This window comes from Haliaeetus albicilla, chromosome 20, assembly GCF_947461875.1.
Source record: "Haliaeetus albicilla chromosome 20, bHalAlb1.1, whole genome shotgun sequence".
Lineage (NCBI taxonomy): Eukaryota > Metazoa > Chordata > Aves > Accipitriformes > Accipitridae > Haliaeetus > Haliaeetus albicilla.
In genome coordinates, this window is record NC_091502.1 from 4,565,857 (window position 1) to 4,584,166 (window position 18,310).

An 18,310-nucleotide genomic window follows, 5' to 3' on the forward strand; every position below is an offset into this window, starting at 1 on the left:
ATCCAGCTGCCAAATTCTGAATGAGGATGATGGTGCTGGGATGAAGGTGGGATGGCAGAGTGTGGCCTGAGGAAAATGGCTACAGTCAGTGGGAGCAACACTCAGAAGAGGAGGGTCAGGGACAGGTAATCAGAAAGAACGAGAGCATGAAAACAGTGGTGAACCAGCAATGTGAAACTTCTGCAAAGTAGGAGGTGGTGCCTATTGACTGGAGAAGAGCGAAGAGATACGTGAGTTTACCTATGAGAGACAGGCAGTTTTATTTGATAAGAGACACAGGGAAGGTGGGGGACCGTTGGTTTTTTACTTCTAAGGTTAAAGGGAAGAACGATAGCTGTCCTTTATCTTGATTTCAGCAAAGCTTTTGATGCGATGCCACTCAGGAAGTTGTTTACGAAGATGACGACTAGTAGGAAACTGGCACAGTGGAAAAGGGACTTTTTAGTGAGAAGTCAGGGACTGGGAGAGGAAAACAGACACTGGTAGAGTGTCCCCTTACCCCAGTTCAAAGTTCAGGACTGCCCTGTCCCTGCTTTGGGGAGGTGGGCAGGTGTCCAGCTGAAAGCAGTGGACTGGATACCCACTGGAGTTCTTGGTGGTTGCTCTTGGGATGCTCTTGTTGCATCTTCTGATGGTTCCTCTTGATGCAACAAGCAGAAGGGTGCTGATGGGATACACCCCTGCTCAGAGGGTTCTTCAGAGGTGAACAGTTGCAGACAGGGCAAGGGACTGCCTGTGTCTTTGGGGCTTGCATTGCTTACCTTTGCAAAATGAAGGTTAAGAGGTTATGACTGATCTCTAAAAGTACGCTGGGATAACCACCCGAGTGGCAAAAGGCCATTCTTGGCACAAGAGCATGTGAATGAACGCTGCATACTAAAGCATTTTGGCTGGAGAGCAGAGGAGTGTTGGTGGAGCTTTCCGACAGTGGAGATAATGCACCTAGAAATTTTAAGGGAAGGCCTGATGGTACATCGTGGTTGCCCGTGACAAACCGGGGCTAGTCTTGGTGGTGTAAAAAGCAAGAAATTCCTTCTAATGCTGTGCTCGTGGATTCAGGTAATGCTGTGAGGAGGAGCTCTCTAGCTGTTCTCTAGAGGCAAGGACAATTTTGAAGCAACGCACTTAATTTTTTTCAGAAGTGGTAAGACAAAACTTCCATACTCAGGCAGTGTCCAAGGACATAAATCTTGAAGGGACCGATTCCCTAACAGCACCGGTTCCACAGATGTCCTCAAGGAGCTGACCCCACTGCTGGCCATGCTAGTTTGACCAACTGTAGCTTTTAATGAGTGCTATCACTGGTCTGTGTTAGGTGGACACCTATGCAGATGGTCGAATTCGTAGGCTTGGTGAGTTGCACAGCAAAATCTTCCCATGGTGTAGCACTGCAAGATACGTGTCTCTCATGGCAAGAGAAACTCTGGAAGGATTTCCTAAGGGATCCCTCCACAGAGAGGGGTTTGCTTTACCCTGCTGCTAATCCCATCCTAAGGTCCCAAGCAGGGGAGCTGCACCTGAACTGCTCGCACGCTGAAGCCGCTGCACGTTGCTGTTTGGCCATGCCAGCAGGTCCGTACATGGGAATAGTGCAGTTGCTGAAATGGGACCACGGCTGGAAACCCTGCCCCGTGGTTTCATTAAACACCCCTGTCCTGCAGCGTTTCTGTTCTGAGTGGGACAGGGACGTTCAGGGAGCCCCACTCTGCTCTTGCTTCAGTTGTTGCAAATGCAAAATAGCTTGAGCCTTTGCCTCAGTGTAACCAGGTTAAGTAGAACTCGATTCTACATGTCCTTTTTCCTAAAGTATATCTGTTTCAGCCTGCACAGTAGTAGGCAACAGCAGCCTGTGCTAGTGCCTGTGGCTGGAGCTGGAGCTTAGAGATGGGAAATGTCCCAGAGGGTCTGTTAGACTGCAAATGATGTCACTGACTGCAGCATGTGGTCGCGTTGTGCTCTAGGGACAGTAGCACGTGTGGTGCCTTATTCTGGGATGTAACGCTCACTTCTTAGTTCACCCTGAGACTTAAAAAACATATATAAGTACGTCTCTCTATGTATATCTGTCTTTTTTTCTTTTTTTTTTTTTTTTTTAATTCCCAGCCCAGGAAAACCGCTCTGAAATCTGAAAGATGGGCTTTGTTAATTCCTTGTGCTAAGCCTAGGTGAAATGCTGAAGGAGACCTTTTGCCATGTAAAAAGGTGGAAGGTGGGAAGATTAATTTGTTGAAATGTAATAGGGCTGTAGCAGTGTACCTGTGCAGTGATGGTGCTCTGGGGTGTATCCTGGTCCAGGTAATGATGGCAGCATCTTTCTTGCAGGCCCAAACACGAAGATGGAGTGTCAGAAAATTATCAATTTTGGAAACCAGCTTCTTCGCAGGAAAAATGTGGACTGCACTCGAGAAGACAGTCGGCTCTCGCGATGCCTCAACACATTTGACTTAGTGGCTCTGGGTGTAGGCAGCACTTTGGGTGCAGGTGTCTATGTATTGGCTGGAGCCGTGGCACGGGAGAACGCAGGACCTGCCATCGTTATCTCCTTCTTGATTGCTGCCTTGGCTTCAGTGCTGGCCGGACTCTGCTATGGAGAATTCGGTGCTCGAGTTCCTAAGACAGGATCAGCTTATCTCTACAGCTATGTGACTGTGGGCGAGCTGTGGGCTTTCATCACAGGGTGGAATTTAATCCTCTCCTATGTTATCGGTAAGTACAGTGGGTGCGCTGCGAGACCCTAGCGTCAGACCGGGACAGCAGCCCAGTTTGTAAGATCAGCCTTGTTTGGGCACATGCGTTACTGTTACAAAATAGGTGCTGCACTCTTGCACTCACCGAGGACTTCAGGACCCGTCTGTGGGGCATGTTGTTGTTGGCTCCTGTCAGTTGACAAGGTGAGTGGTGTGCTGTGGGCTGAGAGTTTGTCCTGAAGCTGGATTATTGCTGCTACAGCTTCTTCTGAATCTCTGCGTCATCCCTGTGGCATCCCCTGGCCGCTGCACGCTTGCCAGGGAGCAAAAGTGTGTCCTCTCTGCCAAGAAAGAAGCCGCTGATGGAAGGATGCTTTTACACAGCAGCATCTGTACTCCTGGCTAATAAAGGATTAATTCCTGGTCCCTTTGAAACCTGTTTAAAGTATCTGGAGATCAGAGTTTTGTTTTGTGAATGGCTGCAGGATTAAGTTTAGGATGATCTGCCGGTTCACAGTCTCTGAAACGTCCAAATCAAATCCTTTCTAAGCTCTTGACTCCCACTAGGTGAGGCCTTGGATCAAGCTCAGACCATGCAGTGTACAACTCAGCTGATACATTAAAACTAAGCCACACTTTGCTAATTAAGGATTCGTGTCTTTTCAGGCACATTCTGGGCATGCTGCTTGTCATCATGCCTGTAATTAAGGCTGCAACCAACTTGCCAGTTGAGAGCGAAGACTTACTAGTTAAAATGAAAACCAATGTTATGCTAAATTAATGAAGGGAGAGGGTTTTTTTTAAATGCATTTTATGGGATGTGTAAGTGCTGCCTTGGAGATTAGTTTCCATGGTGCTGGGGAGGGTAAGATCTTATCAAGAACGATATAGTGATATAGCAGCTGCTTGTCTGAGATTGTGCTGGTTCTGCTCTGTGTGCTACCTGAAACCTTTTCCCCCTCCTCCTTTTTTTTCTTTTTTTTTTTTTTTTTTTTAATAAGAAATGAGAGGATGAAAAGCCAGAGTCAATTAAACTCATCTCCTTAGGAAATCTGAGTCCTGGGGTTCTTTTATGAATCAGGTTCACTGCAAGGAGGGGATAAAAATAGTTTTTTAAAAAGTAAGCATATAATTTCCTCCAGACTTCTAAAATAGACTCTGCTTAGGCTACATGTAGAAAAATTGAACAGATTTCTTGGTGATTTATCTTCTGTTCCAGAAATGCAATGATAAATAGTCTCCTCCATGCTCCTCGTGTAGTTAGTTATGTGGCCATTCCCACTATGATACTGGACCACCAACATGACAGACGTAGCTGTGGATGCTGTCCCAAAATCTGATTCTGCAAATGCACGATGAAAAGATTTACATACTGAAAGTTACACTCCCTGGACCTGGGCTGAGGCTGGTATTTCTGAGATTATTTTTTTTTCCCCTCCTCTCATAATGGCTTTTGAACCACTGCCTCAGTTTTTATTTCAGAGTTGGCTGCTCAGTGTATTATCATGAGGCAGAAAATTCAGTAAAAAATAAGTAGATATTATCCATGAATGTGTTCAAACACAGTTTTGTTACTTTTAATTCAGTCCTGTGACAAAAATGCATGTTTGCAACTGGCTTCCTTGTAATTTGGAAGGAAGGGCGGCCAAGCAGGAAAAACAACTGGGGGAGGATGTGAGCTGTAGCAGGTCTCTCTTTTTTTTTTTCTTTCACCCCTCCTTTCCCCATGCTAATTGCCCCTCTGTGAGCAAGGACAGCTCCCAGCAGCTTCAGGGGTGTGGAGGAGAAAGATATGTTGGCAGGCACATGCTGCAATTCAGAGCCAGGGGCTGAGAGGGGTAGAAAGCCAATTTTTTTCTTAGTCATGCTGCAGAAAATGCCAGGCAGTGCCACCAAACCCAGGCAGATTGGTGGGAGCTTGCATCTGTAAGGCGTTCGGCCAGCTTGGTTTCTTTCACGCTGAAGTTCTCAGACATCTGTTCAGAAAGTATTGTGGGGGTGGAAAAAGAAATCCTGGGGTCCCGGGATGGGTGGCCAATAGCTTGTAATTAATTGAAGTGATTTGGCTTGGGGGAAGACAGGTGTGGGGTCTTAGAAGTGGGTGATGAGCAAAAATGGATGTGCAACTGATCGGTTGTCGTCTAGGCAGAAGGAAGAGGTATCCAGGACCTGGATCTGGTGTGAACTTCCTTCTGGGATGCTGTGGGTTTGCAGAACCGTGCCAGATTGTGGGAAGCATTTCAGGAACTGGAAGCTGGTGGGAGCTGGTAATATGATGAGTAACAGCATCCCTGCTGAGAAGCCGCTGCTGGAGTTTTCTGGGGCACACAGTGACCTCCTGGCCTGTGCCTGTTCCTGCAGCGAGCCCTCTATCCGAGCTCAGTGGCAATCCTGGGAGCTGTGCACTGCGGGCAGGAGCCGGCTCGATCTGGTGAGGTTATGCTGACCCAGAACTAGTAAATCCTCCTGGATACAAGCTGAGTGGCTTTGCACCGTGCTCTCTAGCAACAGTAAGGTATTATCCAGGTGTCTGCAATGTTGGAAGAATGTCAGATTCCCCCTGCTCCCTCAAGGCTGTTGGTTACAGAGAGTTTGGGATAAACGGCTGACAGTTACATGGAACTGGCATCCAAGCAACTGGCATCTAATGTGACACGTGCAGTAGCTCGTTGTTCCTGTCCTAGAACATGATATATTAGAGCCAGGACAAAAAAAAAAGCACTAAAGAAGTAGTCTTTTCCCTCATATTGTAAGCTGAAAAATTGTAATGTGGTATACAATACCTTTTGGAGTTTTTCAAGATTAAATTGATGGCACTGATGTCCCACCTCTTTAAAAGCATTCGCACTGTGCACTTTGCTGTCTCAGTGAACAGAAGAGTCTCCAAACAGGTCTGTTCTGCAGCTTATTTTCATACTTTTGCAAAGCTGGATTTGGGGGGTGAGTGTTCCCAGCTTCGCTGCAGGTGCTGCCTGCCGCTGCTGCAGAGGATTTAGCTGTAGGTGAGCACGGCCATTATTCGACACGATTGCAGGTGCTGGAGTCAGGACCTGAACACCCGCCTGCAGGTGAGGGTGTCAGGACAAACTGTTCTAGGTAGAAGGGGGCCCATGACAGCATCCTCTGAGGAACTGCTCTGCAAATCAAAACCAAACCAACCTCTTTTTTTTTTTTTTAATTAGGTCATTATGTACGGTAACAATTATATCATGCAATTAGATGCTGTTATATATAGTATACTGTGTAAGACATTGAGACCATAACGATAGCCACTTTAACGCAGGAGAGGGAGAAGTTGCCTGTTGCCCAAACCTACTTATTTTACACGATGCTGTCACTGTCTGGTGGTAACTCTTCGTTGTTACTATTTCAGTTCTCTGAAATGACTGTTCTGGCCCAGACAATGTCCTGGACTTGGTCATTCTGAGACCCCAGGTTCAGTCCTTACCCCGGCAAGCTGTGCGTGGTTTGGTGCTCTTGGGAACCCCAGCAAACAGCGGACCTGGAGGGACAAGTCTAAGGATGCTGCAGGCAGGAGTCATGCCACTCGCTGGGATCGTCACCGTGCAATAGGCTGACTTGTGCTCAGATAACCTGTAAAGCATACCTGAGTCTTTATTGCCCTTGCATGCTCTAGCACCAAGCAGACCTGCATGTTGCTGCAGTGCAGAGCTTAGAGAGCTGGGCGAGTGTTGTGGTCCAGGCTCTGGTGCTCCAGCGTCGCGCTGTCGGAGGCAGGCTGGCTTCTCTAAGGTCCTTCTGCCTGGGCTGCAGTCACCTGGCTGGGGCTGCCAGGGATTTCTGCTGTATGGGAAGAAACTCAGACCTCTCTAGTAGCAGAAATTACCACATTTGGGGGATGTTCAGGCTGCTCGGAGCATAAGGAAAAAGTCAGAGACCCACCACCTGCGTGTGTCACCATCAAAGCAGATGTCAGGCATGAATACAGGCTGCGGGCTGGATCTGCAGAGGAAAGGCTGCTCCCAGCACCCGGGGAGCACATGCGAGGCTGCTTTGAGGCCCTCCATGGCAAAAAGCTGTGCAAGGTGCCCCCTGTTTGGAACGTGTGCCAGCCACGAAGAGTGATCTGCATCCTTTCTGTCCTCTGGCAGGAACCTCGAGTGTGGCCAGAGCCTGGAGCGCGACGTTTGATGAAATCATAGGCCAGCACATTGAAGACTTTTGTAAAAAATACATGACGATGGATGCTCCTGGAGTGCTAGCAAAATACCCAGACATCTTTGCCGTGGTGATAATCATCATCCTAACAGGTAAAACCTTGGAGAGGTTTGTGAGTCTTGGACGTCCTTCTGTAATTTCATTGTTTGCTTTTGGAATAGGCACAAAGTCCAGATTTGGTTTGGACAACATATTAAAGACTCTTTCTTTGCTACAAGTGTTGGATTGACCTATATAGCTGCTGTGGAGTTAGCACAGAGCATAGCCTGTTTACAAGGTTTTTAATTAGAGGGGAGTAGTCTCAATATTTTTTGAGCCACTTTTAAAACCTTCAATCAAATTTTATATAAGGAAGAAAAGAAAAGATGACTTGTTATCCTCAATCAGGTACAGAAGTTTAATCCTTCCCTCCACAAATCCTATTACACAAGAATTTCATTCTGTTGCTCTATCAACCTTATTCCCCCTTTGATAATCTGCCAATTTTTGGTGCCTTGAGCCAGCAAAGTGAGAAAAAAAAAAAAACGGGACTCAGTAACAATCTCGTGTACTACTGGTTTTGAGTTTGTTTTTTTTTTAAATACATATGGGCTTCAGTTTGCAGCAGTGAATGCAAGAGTCCGGAGAAATAAATGTGTGATAAACAGTCAGGACCTCTTTTTTCCTAAAAGTGTGCCAAGGCTTTGATCAGAATTTGTAAAAGTTTTGAAAATTTGTAAAATTAAAATCCTTCTGAACTTTTACCTCTACTCCAGCTGGATCTTGCAAAGCATTGCCAAATTTAGACAAATCTAAAAATTTATGCCTCTCATGTACCCCTCTGTGGTTTCCAGAATGCCGAAGCTGCAGTGTCACCCTGACAAGGTTATCCCAACGTTTCGGACTCTGATCAGGACAGTCATCTTACAGCGTGAGCTGTGCTCACAGGGACAGGCTTCATAAGCAAGGGATGCTTTGGCATCTGGGTTTGCATTTGGATCTAGGACTATATCGAGGACTGCTGAAGTCAATAGCAGGACTCTGTTTTCAGGACTACATCTGAACGGGAGAGAATATTTTCCTCTTTGTTCATTTGTATATAATAGGAATTTCTTTAGATTCAAATTAGAATCTGGTCTTTCACCTCAGATACGATTTACAAAATTTAGGACTCCTCACTTTAGCACTACTGAGGCGTAAAATTATACAGATTACCGATGACTTTATTCCCCTGCGTGGAGCAAATTCCCTGGGTTTTAATAAAAAATGTAAACCCCTTCTTTTCTACAAAAAGCTGCTGAATGAGCAGCTTTAGTGCCAAATATAAGCACTACAAGTTTATTTCTGCTTGCACTGTCTTGAGCTTCAGATTTCTACAAGGTAACTTACTAGTTTTCCTGGGCGGGTATGCAGTTTTATCAAATACTTCCCTGATGTGGCTGTCTCAGCTTAATTCCTGTTTTAAAAGGAGGAAAGGTGAGTGCACAGGATGGTCCCCCCTCCTTGAAGTGCCTTGGAGTAGCAGTAAGGACACCCTGTTGTGCTTCTGTTCTCCCTCAGGCCCATGTGAAGTTTTTTACCTTCTCCCTCAGCCTCTGCCTTAGATTTGGGGTAAATGTTTGGGTTCTTGAAAACCAGGCACCTGAAAAGCAAATGCGAGTTACCAGAGCTTGTCGTTCTGAGAAGCTGAGCTATGCCTCAGTGAGATGCTGGTTGCCAAAGCCTGTGAATGTGCTTTTCTTCAGATGGATGCTCTTAAGACCACAGGCTGAAATCCTGCTCTTGCTGAACTCACTGGCAAAGCTCCCGCTGATTTAAATGGGAGCAGGATTCCCGAGATGCCGCGTTCTTCTGTGTCTTCAGCACTAGAAGTAGCTGTCCTCCTGGATTCGGTCCCTGCTCATGTTTTCCCCTGCTTCTGAGGAAAGTTGAATGTTGTTCATAACTTCTGCATGTGGCCACGACCTCTAAGACAGTTTTCCTTCATGAAAAGCCACCCAGGGTGCTTTCTTCAGGTCTCTGAGTGGAGTTTGAGGCTGTGTCTAGGTGGCAGAGCGCTGCGCCATGAGGTGACCCAAGCTGGCCTTGAAAGCGCTAGAAGCAGTTTAGCAAAGCACTTTACCAGGGGTGAATGCCGAATGGGCATGCTGGGTGGGAAGCTGTGTCACATCCCACAGTAGTAATGTCTGTCTGGGCTGGAGTCCTCATCCTCCTCCTGGGTGAGTTAATCCTGAGCTACTTGGTTTTGTGGAGAAATGAGGTGTGATAAGCTGGGCAGAGCACAGCACGAACAGAGCTGGTCTACCTCTGCAAGTCCCCAGCACCTGCTACCTGACTGCCTGTCTGCCTTTTTTTTTTCTCTTCCCCAGGGCTTTTAATTTTTGGCGTGAAGGAATCTGCCCTGGTGAATAAAGTGTTCACCTGCATCAACATCCTCGTCCTCGGCTTCGTTATGGTCTCCGGCTTCGTGAAAGGGTCTGTTAAAAACTGGCAGCTGACTGAAGAGGACATTTACATCACCAACCACAGTATTTACAGAGAGAAGTAGGTTGGATCTTTTCTTCTCAGCTCTGAAATTGATGCATTTTCAATGGCAAGTTTATAGGGGGGGTTGTGGAGTGGTTTGAAAATGGGATGGCTCCCTCCTTTGCCAAATACCTTGGAGGCAAAGCTGGTTTCGGTGGGCATTTGCTGAAAGCAGACTGTGGTGATGGGCTGTAACTGGTAGGAGGTAGGCTGTGTCAACATGGGCCCTGCTGCAGAACTGACTGTTTCCAGCCTCCTGACCAATACAGCATCCAAATTTGAGAGAAGAGAGCTTTTTAGACAACTGCCTACTCAAGGCTATACCAGGCTGGCTCTGGTGTCTCTGCGAAGCCATGACCAAGTATAGCTCTGTAGTTTCTTTGGACACTTGGGCAATATCCTTGAGGCACCGTTGTGCCTTTTGGAGACCTTGTCCCAAATGCCTCAATAAAATGAAGGCAAGTTACAGGTTACTTCAATGCATTGCAGCAACCATATCACAAATCCATTTTTAATGACATTTTGCTACTTGGCCAAAATCCTGTCTTCCTATACAAGATCAAAATTAAGGAGCTTACAAGGGTTGCCAGTGATACAAGACTGTTCAATTTTTGCTTCAGACTGTACAACACAGAATGAGGGCCTTTAAATTTCTCCACATACATCAACTCAGTCCTGGATTGCTATCTAAACCCTTTATGCTGGCCTGCAAGGAAGCACAGTTTGGCTTTGGAGAGATTCATAAATGTTGCATGGATCAAGTTTGGCTTGGGTACAAGCCACTTATTGAGCCTCTCAAATTTGAGCAAAATTCAGCCTGCTGCGAATAAATTGCTTCTATAGGAAAGGTCCCCCCTTCTTTCCTATTGCTATTCCCATGCAAGGAGCAATTAGTGCAATAGCTTCAAAGTGTAACTGTAGCACTTTGACCCGTAGCACTTACTATTTTTGTAAAATCTGTCTGGGGTTTACTTTACTTTATCATTAGTTCCAGCACAATCCACATTTGGGTAGTGCTATTTCTGCAAATAACAGGCCAGTTTTCATCTAAGTCTCCACAGAGCTTCTACAAGAGAGTTCAGACGCTTACACCTGATAAAGCTTGCAGATTTGGGATTTACTTTAATTGCCTTAATTCATCTTTACAAAGGCTTTTCCCTGAAAAAGTGACCTAAGTCACTTGAACTGAAGGGTATGTTATACATGACTCAACACAGGCCCATGGATCTGGGGTACTGATCCAGAGTGCACTGGGATTAGTACGTGTCTGTCCGCTGACTTTAATGAACTTTGGATGAGGCTCAGCAAAGCATTTGGTGTGTCAGGGATGCAGGCTCATCTCCCTCAGGATTGCAAGCACGGTTTGGGAATGAGCTTGGCACAGGGAATTTTGAAGCTGAGAATGGAGGACTGGGTGGATTTTAGACAGTCACGGCACCCTGCATTGCTCTCTGATGTCTACTCACCTACACTTTATCAGAGTCCCTTTTAGGTGGAAAGTGGATGGTTTACATGTTTTTTAGTCTTCAGCTTTCAGAATTACATGTTGTGCTTTTTCAAAAGCTTATGTTTAAAAGAGTACGTATATCTACACACATGCAGTAATGTTAGCATGAATATTAAAATTCCTCTCCTATTTTCTCTCTGTCTTGGCCAAGACATTTTTATCCACCCCCAAAACCAGGTGGTGGGAATAAACCATGAACCATTTTTATTCCATGCATTCTCCAGACCGTTGCAGGCCAGTCCACAGCTCAGTAGTGGGTAGGGCTTAGCGTTTTGCCTGGTACTTGTATGCTAGTGTGTGAAAGGGAGAGCGTGTTCCTTCGAACTTCGGCTTTGGATTTTGTTATGAGCTATATGAATAGTTTTGTTACTCCCACCTAGGCAGGATGACTTCTAACCCAGTGCCATGCCTTTTAGTCAGACACAGGAAGAATTGCTCTACGGTGTTGGAGGGTTTATGCCCTATGGATGGAAAGGAGTCCTCTCAGGGGCAGCCACGTGTTTTTATGCTTTCGTGGGATTTGACTGTATTGCTACTACAGGTAAGAGGGAATATGTCTTCATTCTGGTTATGAACCTTGTTGCTGGTAGACTGGCTTTCAGTAATGTTGCACAGCACAGATAATGAGTAATTCAGGGCACTGCATTCATCACCTCTCTGAACCTCAGCCCAAAATACACTTTTAGCTCAGCTGCTCCTAATAGTCAAAGTGCTGAGTATGTCCCTGTCCCTGGGTGCCTGAGTGTTGACTTCTAGCTGCTGTGGCAGGCAGCTAGACCGTATAACCCACAAAAAAAGCTTTCTCCCTTCTTCTTTGCCTGCAGGGCCCAATCTCATGGATGGTCATTGATGACACTAACCAGGTCAGACTCCACAGAAAACACGTCCAGCTTTACCAATTAGGCAAACAGGGAAGGTCCAGGTTCAGATGCCTTGTATGACTGGTGAAGTTTGAACCTCTTAACTCTAGATGATGCTTTAATCAACAGTTTTTTCTGGAGCAGGGTTCTTCAGTGCCTTCAGCTGAAGAAGCTCCACTGGCTTAGTGTATTTAAAGAGCCAGAGAAAGAGGGAGCCTCTGGGGAGTCATCTGTAGCCTAAAGCTGTGCCTCAAAATCAGAGGGAGGTTTTTATCTCCAAAGATTCAGAGATCTCCTTCTGAGAGAGCAACCATCAGCATTGTCATATTTCTCCTGGCTAAGAGGAATCTTAATTCCCTGGAGAAAGGAAGGATTATCCTAAATTTCACATTTGGCAAGAACTGAGTTGCTTCAAAGCTGGAGCAGAGGGAGGAGGAGATCATCACAAAGACAGATAAAGCAGTACTGCCTCTTGTTCCAAGGAGTTTGAGAAGTGCTCGCTCCGTTACTCCAGCCAGCCCTAGGGCCTCTCCTTGGAGGAGAAACACATTCATCTGCCTTTGACTTACAGGTGTATAGGTCTCTGCTTATTGGTTCATCCTCCTGAAATGCCAAACCTCAGGAGCTCTTGCTTTCAGAGAAGCACAACTTTGTAGGACAGAGAAGGCTCAAAGTTGCTTCTTAATTAATCCTTGCCTGAATTTTGAGGATTTTTTTTTTTTTTTCACACATTCGTCCCAACTCGGTTGTTGAAAATTTTCTGTAAAAACTAGAGGGGGAGTCCATTTTCTAGGAGGGATTTTCAAAGATCCGTATGATTTCCAGGTGCTGTGCAAAGTCTGCCTTTCCCTGGAACTAGGCTGCTCTGGTGCTGTGTTCACTGTGTAGTAGTTCTGGTGGAGATGCTAACTGAAATGGTCACCCAAGTATTTGCCCTACAACTGCACAATCATTTCTTGTCCCATCATTTGTGATCATTGAACTCTTCCTGGGGCTGCACTATCAGTGGATAGCAGGAGTAATTGGAGGTAAAAATAATCCTTTTTGGGGAAAGGAATATTTTTAATACAGATTGTTTCTGTGCCTGAGTTTACAAGGCCTCCACAAATGTTTGTCAGAAGGTGTGACAGGAGCAGCAGAAGTGGGAGCAAACAGGCTCTGGTATGCAAAGGGGATGGGGCAGGCCATCAGCAGCATCATGGTCAAACAGTGCTTCACTGCCCATGAAGCCTTTGAAAGCCCCGGCCAGCATGCCCCAGGTTGGGATAAAGTTTTTGCTCATCGTTTAGCTGCTATTTCAATTTCTTCCTTCTAGGCGAGGAGGTAAAAAACCCCCAGAAGGCCATTCCTATTGGCATCGTGGCATCTCTGCTCATCTGCTTCGTGGCTTATTTTGGTGTGTCAGCTGCCCTGACGCTCATGATGCCTTACTACCAGCTGGATACTAATAGCCCTTTACCCAATGCCTTTAAATATGTGGGTTGGGACGGAGCCAATTACGCAGTGGCTGTCGGTTCCTTGTGTGCGCTTTCTACGAGGTGAGACACTGCTCTTCCTTTGTGCATCTCTCAAGGCAAACATGTATCTCTGGCTCCTTTAAAAAATGGTGCATGTCAGGGCTTTCCTTTGGCTGTGTTCCCCTGGGTCAAGGGAGCCGAGACCAGGGATGAAATTCAGAGCTATTGACTTCAAAAGGACCAGGATTTCACCCTGTGATAGATTTCAGAGATGCGCATGACCAGTATCGCTTCAGAACTCCCATCTTAGCAGCAGACCCAGCAGGTGCATCTCTGGAATATAAATCTGGATTGAGTGACTAAGTCATGGAGGCAACTCCGCAGTGCAAGCACGGTTTGTGTACAAGACATCCTGGCCTTCTGGGTGGAGAGCAGACTTGTGTCAGGTAGTGCAGGGGGCATCTTCTGGAGCATATGGGCCTTACCATATCCAGGGCTGTCTGTCTGCAGGTTGCCTGCAGGACAGCCATCTGGCTGGGAGGCAGGGCAGACTGGAGGCAGAACGTGTCATCTTCTCTTGCACTCTGGAGGCCTGTTGTTTCAGATCAACTTAGACTTATTCAATTAGTTGAGCAACTCATAGAGGCTCATGGAAGTTACAGCTCTTTTGCTACCTGAAAGTCAGGCTGTTCATGCCCCACGGCTAAGTTTGGGTATCCAAACTCTTAGAGCTGCACCTCAGTTGCCAGTTATCAGTAACATGGGTGTGTGGAGGGAGCCCTTGAAGAAGAAGCTGAAGTGAACGAAAGCCACCTGTTCTGTGTTTGTACTGCCATAAACTTGCTTTCATTTGTGTGCCTGCGCTCAGCAGGAGGTGATATAAGTAGATTATTTCCCCCTTCTGTGTCCTTAGTCTCCTAGGCTCCATGTTTCCGATGCCTCGAATAATTTATGCTATGGCAGAAGATGGACTTCTCTTTAAATTTTTGGCTAAAGTCAACGAGAAGAGAAAAACTCCAGTAATTGCAACAGTGACGTCAGGGGCCGTTGCAGGTAAGATCCAAAGACTTGCACGAATGTGTGGAAAAGAGACAAGCTCATCCTAGGGGCAGATAAGTCCGCCTGACTCTAGCCCACTTACTAATCGGATGTATTGCACAGCACGACATCCCAGAGGGTGCCCTGGGTTTCCGGGTCATGCCCTGGAGGGGCTGGGTGAGCATGAATGGCTTGCTCTCTGCCTGTCCCTCTTTCTCAGAGTTCATTGCTGCCATCCTGTCTCACGCCAAGAATTGCCTTCATCTGCTCGCTGGGTGCTCTGCTGGCCTTAAAAATAATTAACCCCCTGCAAGGTGGCAGCCAGTGGTGCCCCAGCATCCTTGTGGCTGTTGGCCTGGCTTGGCTGAAGAGACCACAGTGCCTGCGGATAGCAGCTTGGCAGAAGACGCCAGAGCAGCCGGAGACAGGCAGATGGCCCCTGTGGCACTGGCATTTGTTAATCAGTTAGTCACAGCTGGCAGCCATCCTGTTCTCCCCTTCCCTCTCCTGGCCCCCAGGAATACAGGAATTAAACCTCCCAGATGGCAAGGATGAGCGTCTTGCCCTCTTCTTGCAGCCGCCCCCTTCCTCACGATGCCTAGTAAAGAGGAGAGCCTTGCTGCTTCCTCTTTACCTTCTGCTGCAAAGGCAGGATGAGCTGTTATTACAAGAACGTGCCCCCTTTGGTGGGGAGTTGCTGCTGGACTGTTGCCATGAGCTCTGAGCTCCTGTGAAGGGGCTCAGCTACTGCCGCTGGGACTTGTGGAGCCTCCTCACAGCTGCTTCTCTCACACCTTCCTCTTCAGGTGTCCCTGGGTCCAGACCGGGGGGAAAAAACAGCCAGATAAAGTAAAAAAAACGTGCTTTGCAGTCCCTTCAGGTCTCCTCCGAGTGGTCTGTAGCACCCAGGACCAAGGCGCACACGAAGCTGCAGGGACAGCACTTACCAGCTGAGCTTGAAGGTTGGGTTGGTGGTTGGGCTCCAGGTGGTGCGTGGAAGGACGGGCTGGGCCAGGCTTAGCTCTGAGATCCCTGCGCTCTCATACGACTGGTGGCGTCACCTGGATGTCTGACTGTGGCATCTGTCCTCTGCTTACTTGCTGCTGCTTCTGAAGGCCTTTAGACAAAGTTCTGTACAACCGGAGGTTGCCTGGAGGATGGCGGTCTATACCTTATTCTGGAAACCCCCACAATGAAGCATGCTACCTCTAGATGCCCTCCTTGATGCTTGCACCAGCCTGGTTTTGCCCCAGCTGAGCTGAGACACTGGAGCAGGGTGCTGCCCATCCTCTGTTCCCTTTAGCTACTTCCAGGAGATAATTGTGGCCTTAGGGGTGCTGCAGCTGGGCCAGGGGACTCCAGCAACGAGGCTGTGGCTTAAACACCTGCTCATTGCTCGTAGTTGGGTGAACATACCCATATGAGACAAACAGGCTGGCATTTACTGTAGTAAATGGTTCCCCTAGTTCCAGCTAGTGAGGCTGAGCTGGGACAGCCTGCGAGACTTGGGGTATTCACGCACCAAGTCCTGCCTCTCCTCATCTCAGGGCAGCTCGAGCTCCCCTGCCAAGTCCTGAGCAACAGTCATACGTGTGCTGCATCATCGTTAACGCTCCTGAGATGCGCATGTTCTGCTGTGTTATTGATTTTTTTTTCTTTCCTCTCTCATCTTCCTCTCTTTCTACAGCTGTTATGGCCTTTCTCTTCGACTTGAAAGATCTTGTGGATCTCATGTCCATCGGGACTCTCCTGGCTTACTCCTTGGTGGCAGCCTGTGTGTTGGTACTGAGGTATGGATGTAGAAACAGCTTCTCTTGTATCACACAGATGTGAATCCACACAGCGATCAGATGCCCTCATAGCTTCCATGGACCCGGTAAAACCGTGAACATCTCCAGCTATAAGCATGTGAAGAACTTGTTTCTTTAAGCTCATGGGGGATTGTGTTAGGTGGATCTGCAAGGGTGTCCTCTGAACTTGGTTAACCCTTGGTCCATGCTGCTCCTGATGTGATCAACGTTGAATGCCCTGGGAGATACGCCAACGGGTAGGGATGAGAGAAGGGTGGTCCTGGATGCCTGTGTCATCACTCTTGTTCCCACTGGGGATACAGTTTCAGGTCATCTTACTTTTGAAAGGGGGTTCAAGATAAAGCTAGCAGCAGCAAAAAAGCTGAGCAAGTGTTTCCCAGATCAGTGCCTTAGTGCATGTCTTTTAGAAGTGCTGAGTTCCCATAGCTTTCCTAACCTAAGCTGAAAATTTAGTATCTTCATTGCTTGGCACCTCACGGACGACAGCACTCTACCCATGAGGACTGTATTTTGAAGACTGTGTTACTGAAAAATACCTTTGTGTTCAATGATTTATTCAGTCTGGTGGAGGCTTTTTACCTGCTCACACCAAATGCATTGAACTAAGAACTGTCTTGCAGCAGGTGAAGGGCCAACACTGTGCTGTAATACAGTTGCTCTGAGCCTGTGCTGTCCACCCTGTCCCTTGAAAATTCGTGATGATTTTCCTTGCCCTTCTTACTTTCCCTCTGATTTCTCACTCCCCTCTTCTCCATACAGCTGTAAATGTTTTCTTAATTTATTTTTGCAAGCTGCTGTACCCATTGTGTGACATCTTCCCCATCGCAGATTTGCAGAGCTGACAGCCTGTCTTGTAGCAGCCTGGGCAGTGATTTGGCTGCTTCACTGGCTGCCTAATGAAGTAGCAGCTGAATTGTTTCCCAAGCTGTAAGGTCCTGCCACTAATACCCTGCTGTGGCTGGAGCCAAAGATTTCACTGCATTTCTCAATTTGCAGTGTTTCACAAATGCCCTCATTGCAAACACATACCCACAGGAGTGATTTTAAGGTGTCTTTCAAAATGGCCCTTTCCTTTAGTCAGGCTTGTGGCTGAGTGTCAAGGGCAAAACCTTCTGTAAAGGAGAGCTGAGGCTGGAAGAGTGTTTTTTCTTCACAGAGCCACACGGTTGTGCATCAGGACCCTGTTGGATGAAGTGCTGTCCACGCATACAACAAAAAAATTACCATTCTTTGTTCACCTCTTCCTTCCCTATGTGGCAGCAGACAATCTAGCAGAAGAGATGGGGATGGAGGAGGATGGGGCACCAGGAAAGTCACCGCAGGGTGCGATCAGCAGCTGCTGGGGTGCAATACCTGTTGAGCTGTTAGCTTAGCCACCTTCATGCCAAAATGCAAGAGCTGAACTGCCACATATAACCTGATGGCCCAGTTATGACCGTCTGTCTGTCCCCCTGCCACCTCTGTCTCTGGTCCTCACTGCTATCACTCCATCGTGTTTTGGTGACATGGATGATAGGATTATTGAAGAGCACTGTTCAGTTTAAAACACTGACATTACAACAGAGCTGTAAGTGATAATAGCTGACCATATTTGCTCATGATATGATGATGTTATTCCTCAAATTTCTCCCTGAAACAGAAGGGTGTAGATGTTATGTGTGCCTGTTCTGGTGCTATAGTGATCTGGGGTGCATGGCTATCTGTGTGGCTTTTAAACAAACAGTAACCTGCACCAAACCAATATGCTCTTTGTTTCGTTTCCCTTTTCCTAGGTATCAGCCAGAGCAGCCTAATTTGGCATACCAGATGGCTAGGACAACAGAGGAGACAGATAACAATGAGTCTGTGAGCACCAGCGAGTCACAGGCTGGATTTCTGCCAGAGGAGGAGGAGAAGTGCTCCCTCAAAGCCATATTGTGTCCCCCAAATTCAGACCCTTCCAAATTCTCTGGCTCGGTGGTGAACGTCTCCACCTTCATCATTGGTAAGCACTGGGCAGTGTGGCTCTGGGGCAATGAGCCAGCTGGTGGGTAGGTCCTTGTACTTACCATGGTGGGAAAGCTCACCTCGTTGCTGTGATTTTGGTGAGCTCTTGTAATGGCCAAAATAACTGAAGATTTACAGATTAAATTTATGCCTTGAAAAGAAATCCAGAGATGGGGTACATGTGGGTATAGGGGGAAGGGCATATCTTACATATCTCTTACAGTTAGCTTTTTCACATGTTGCTGTTTTGTTTGCCGAGCTTTCAGATTCTGCTTTGCCT

General features: G+C 47.1%; 1 protein-coding gene across 2 annotated transcripts in view; it reads left to right on the top strand.

Moving 5' to 3' along the window:
- SLC7A1 (solute carrier family 7 member 1) overlaps positions 1-18,310 on the top strand; it is a 52,477-nt gene that overhangs the window by 21,180 nt on the left and 12,987 nt on the right. For both annotated transcript variants that reach the window (XM_069808072.1, XM_069808071.1), the window contains exons 2-9: positions 2,323-2,706; positions 6,800-6,958; positions 9,215-9,389; positions 11,295-11,419; positions 13,054-13,276; positions 14,109-14,248; positions 15,921-16,023; positions 17,817-18,028. In XM_069808072.1, the coding sequence (XP_069664173.1) occupies positions 2,337-2,706; positions 6,800-6,958; positions 9,215-9,389; positions 11,295-11,419; positions 13,054-13,276; positions 14,109-14,248; positions 15,921-16,023; positions 17,817-18,028 (1,507 nt within the window). In that variant the 5' untranslated portion in view covers positions 2,323-2,336. The remainder of the gene's footprint in view (positions 1-2,322; positions 2,707-6,799; positions 6,959-9,214; positions 9,390-11,294; positions 11,420-13,053; positions 13,277-14,108; positions 14,249-15,920; positions 16,024-17,816; positions 18,029-18,310) is intronic.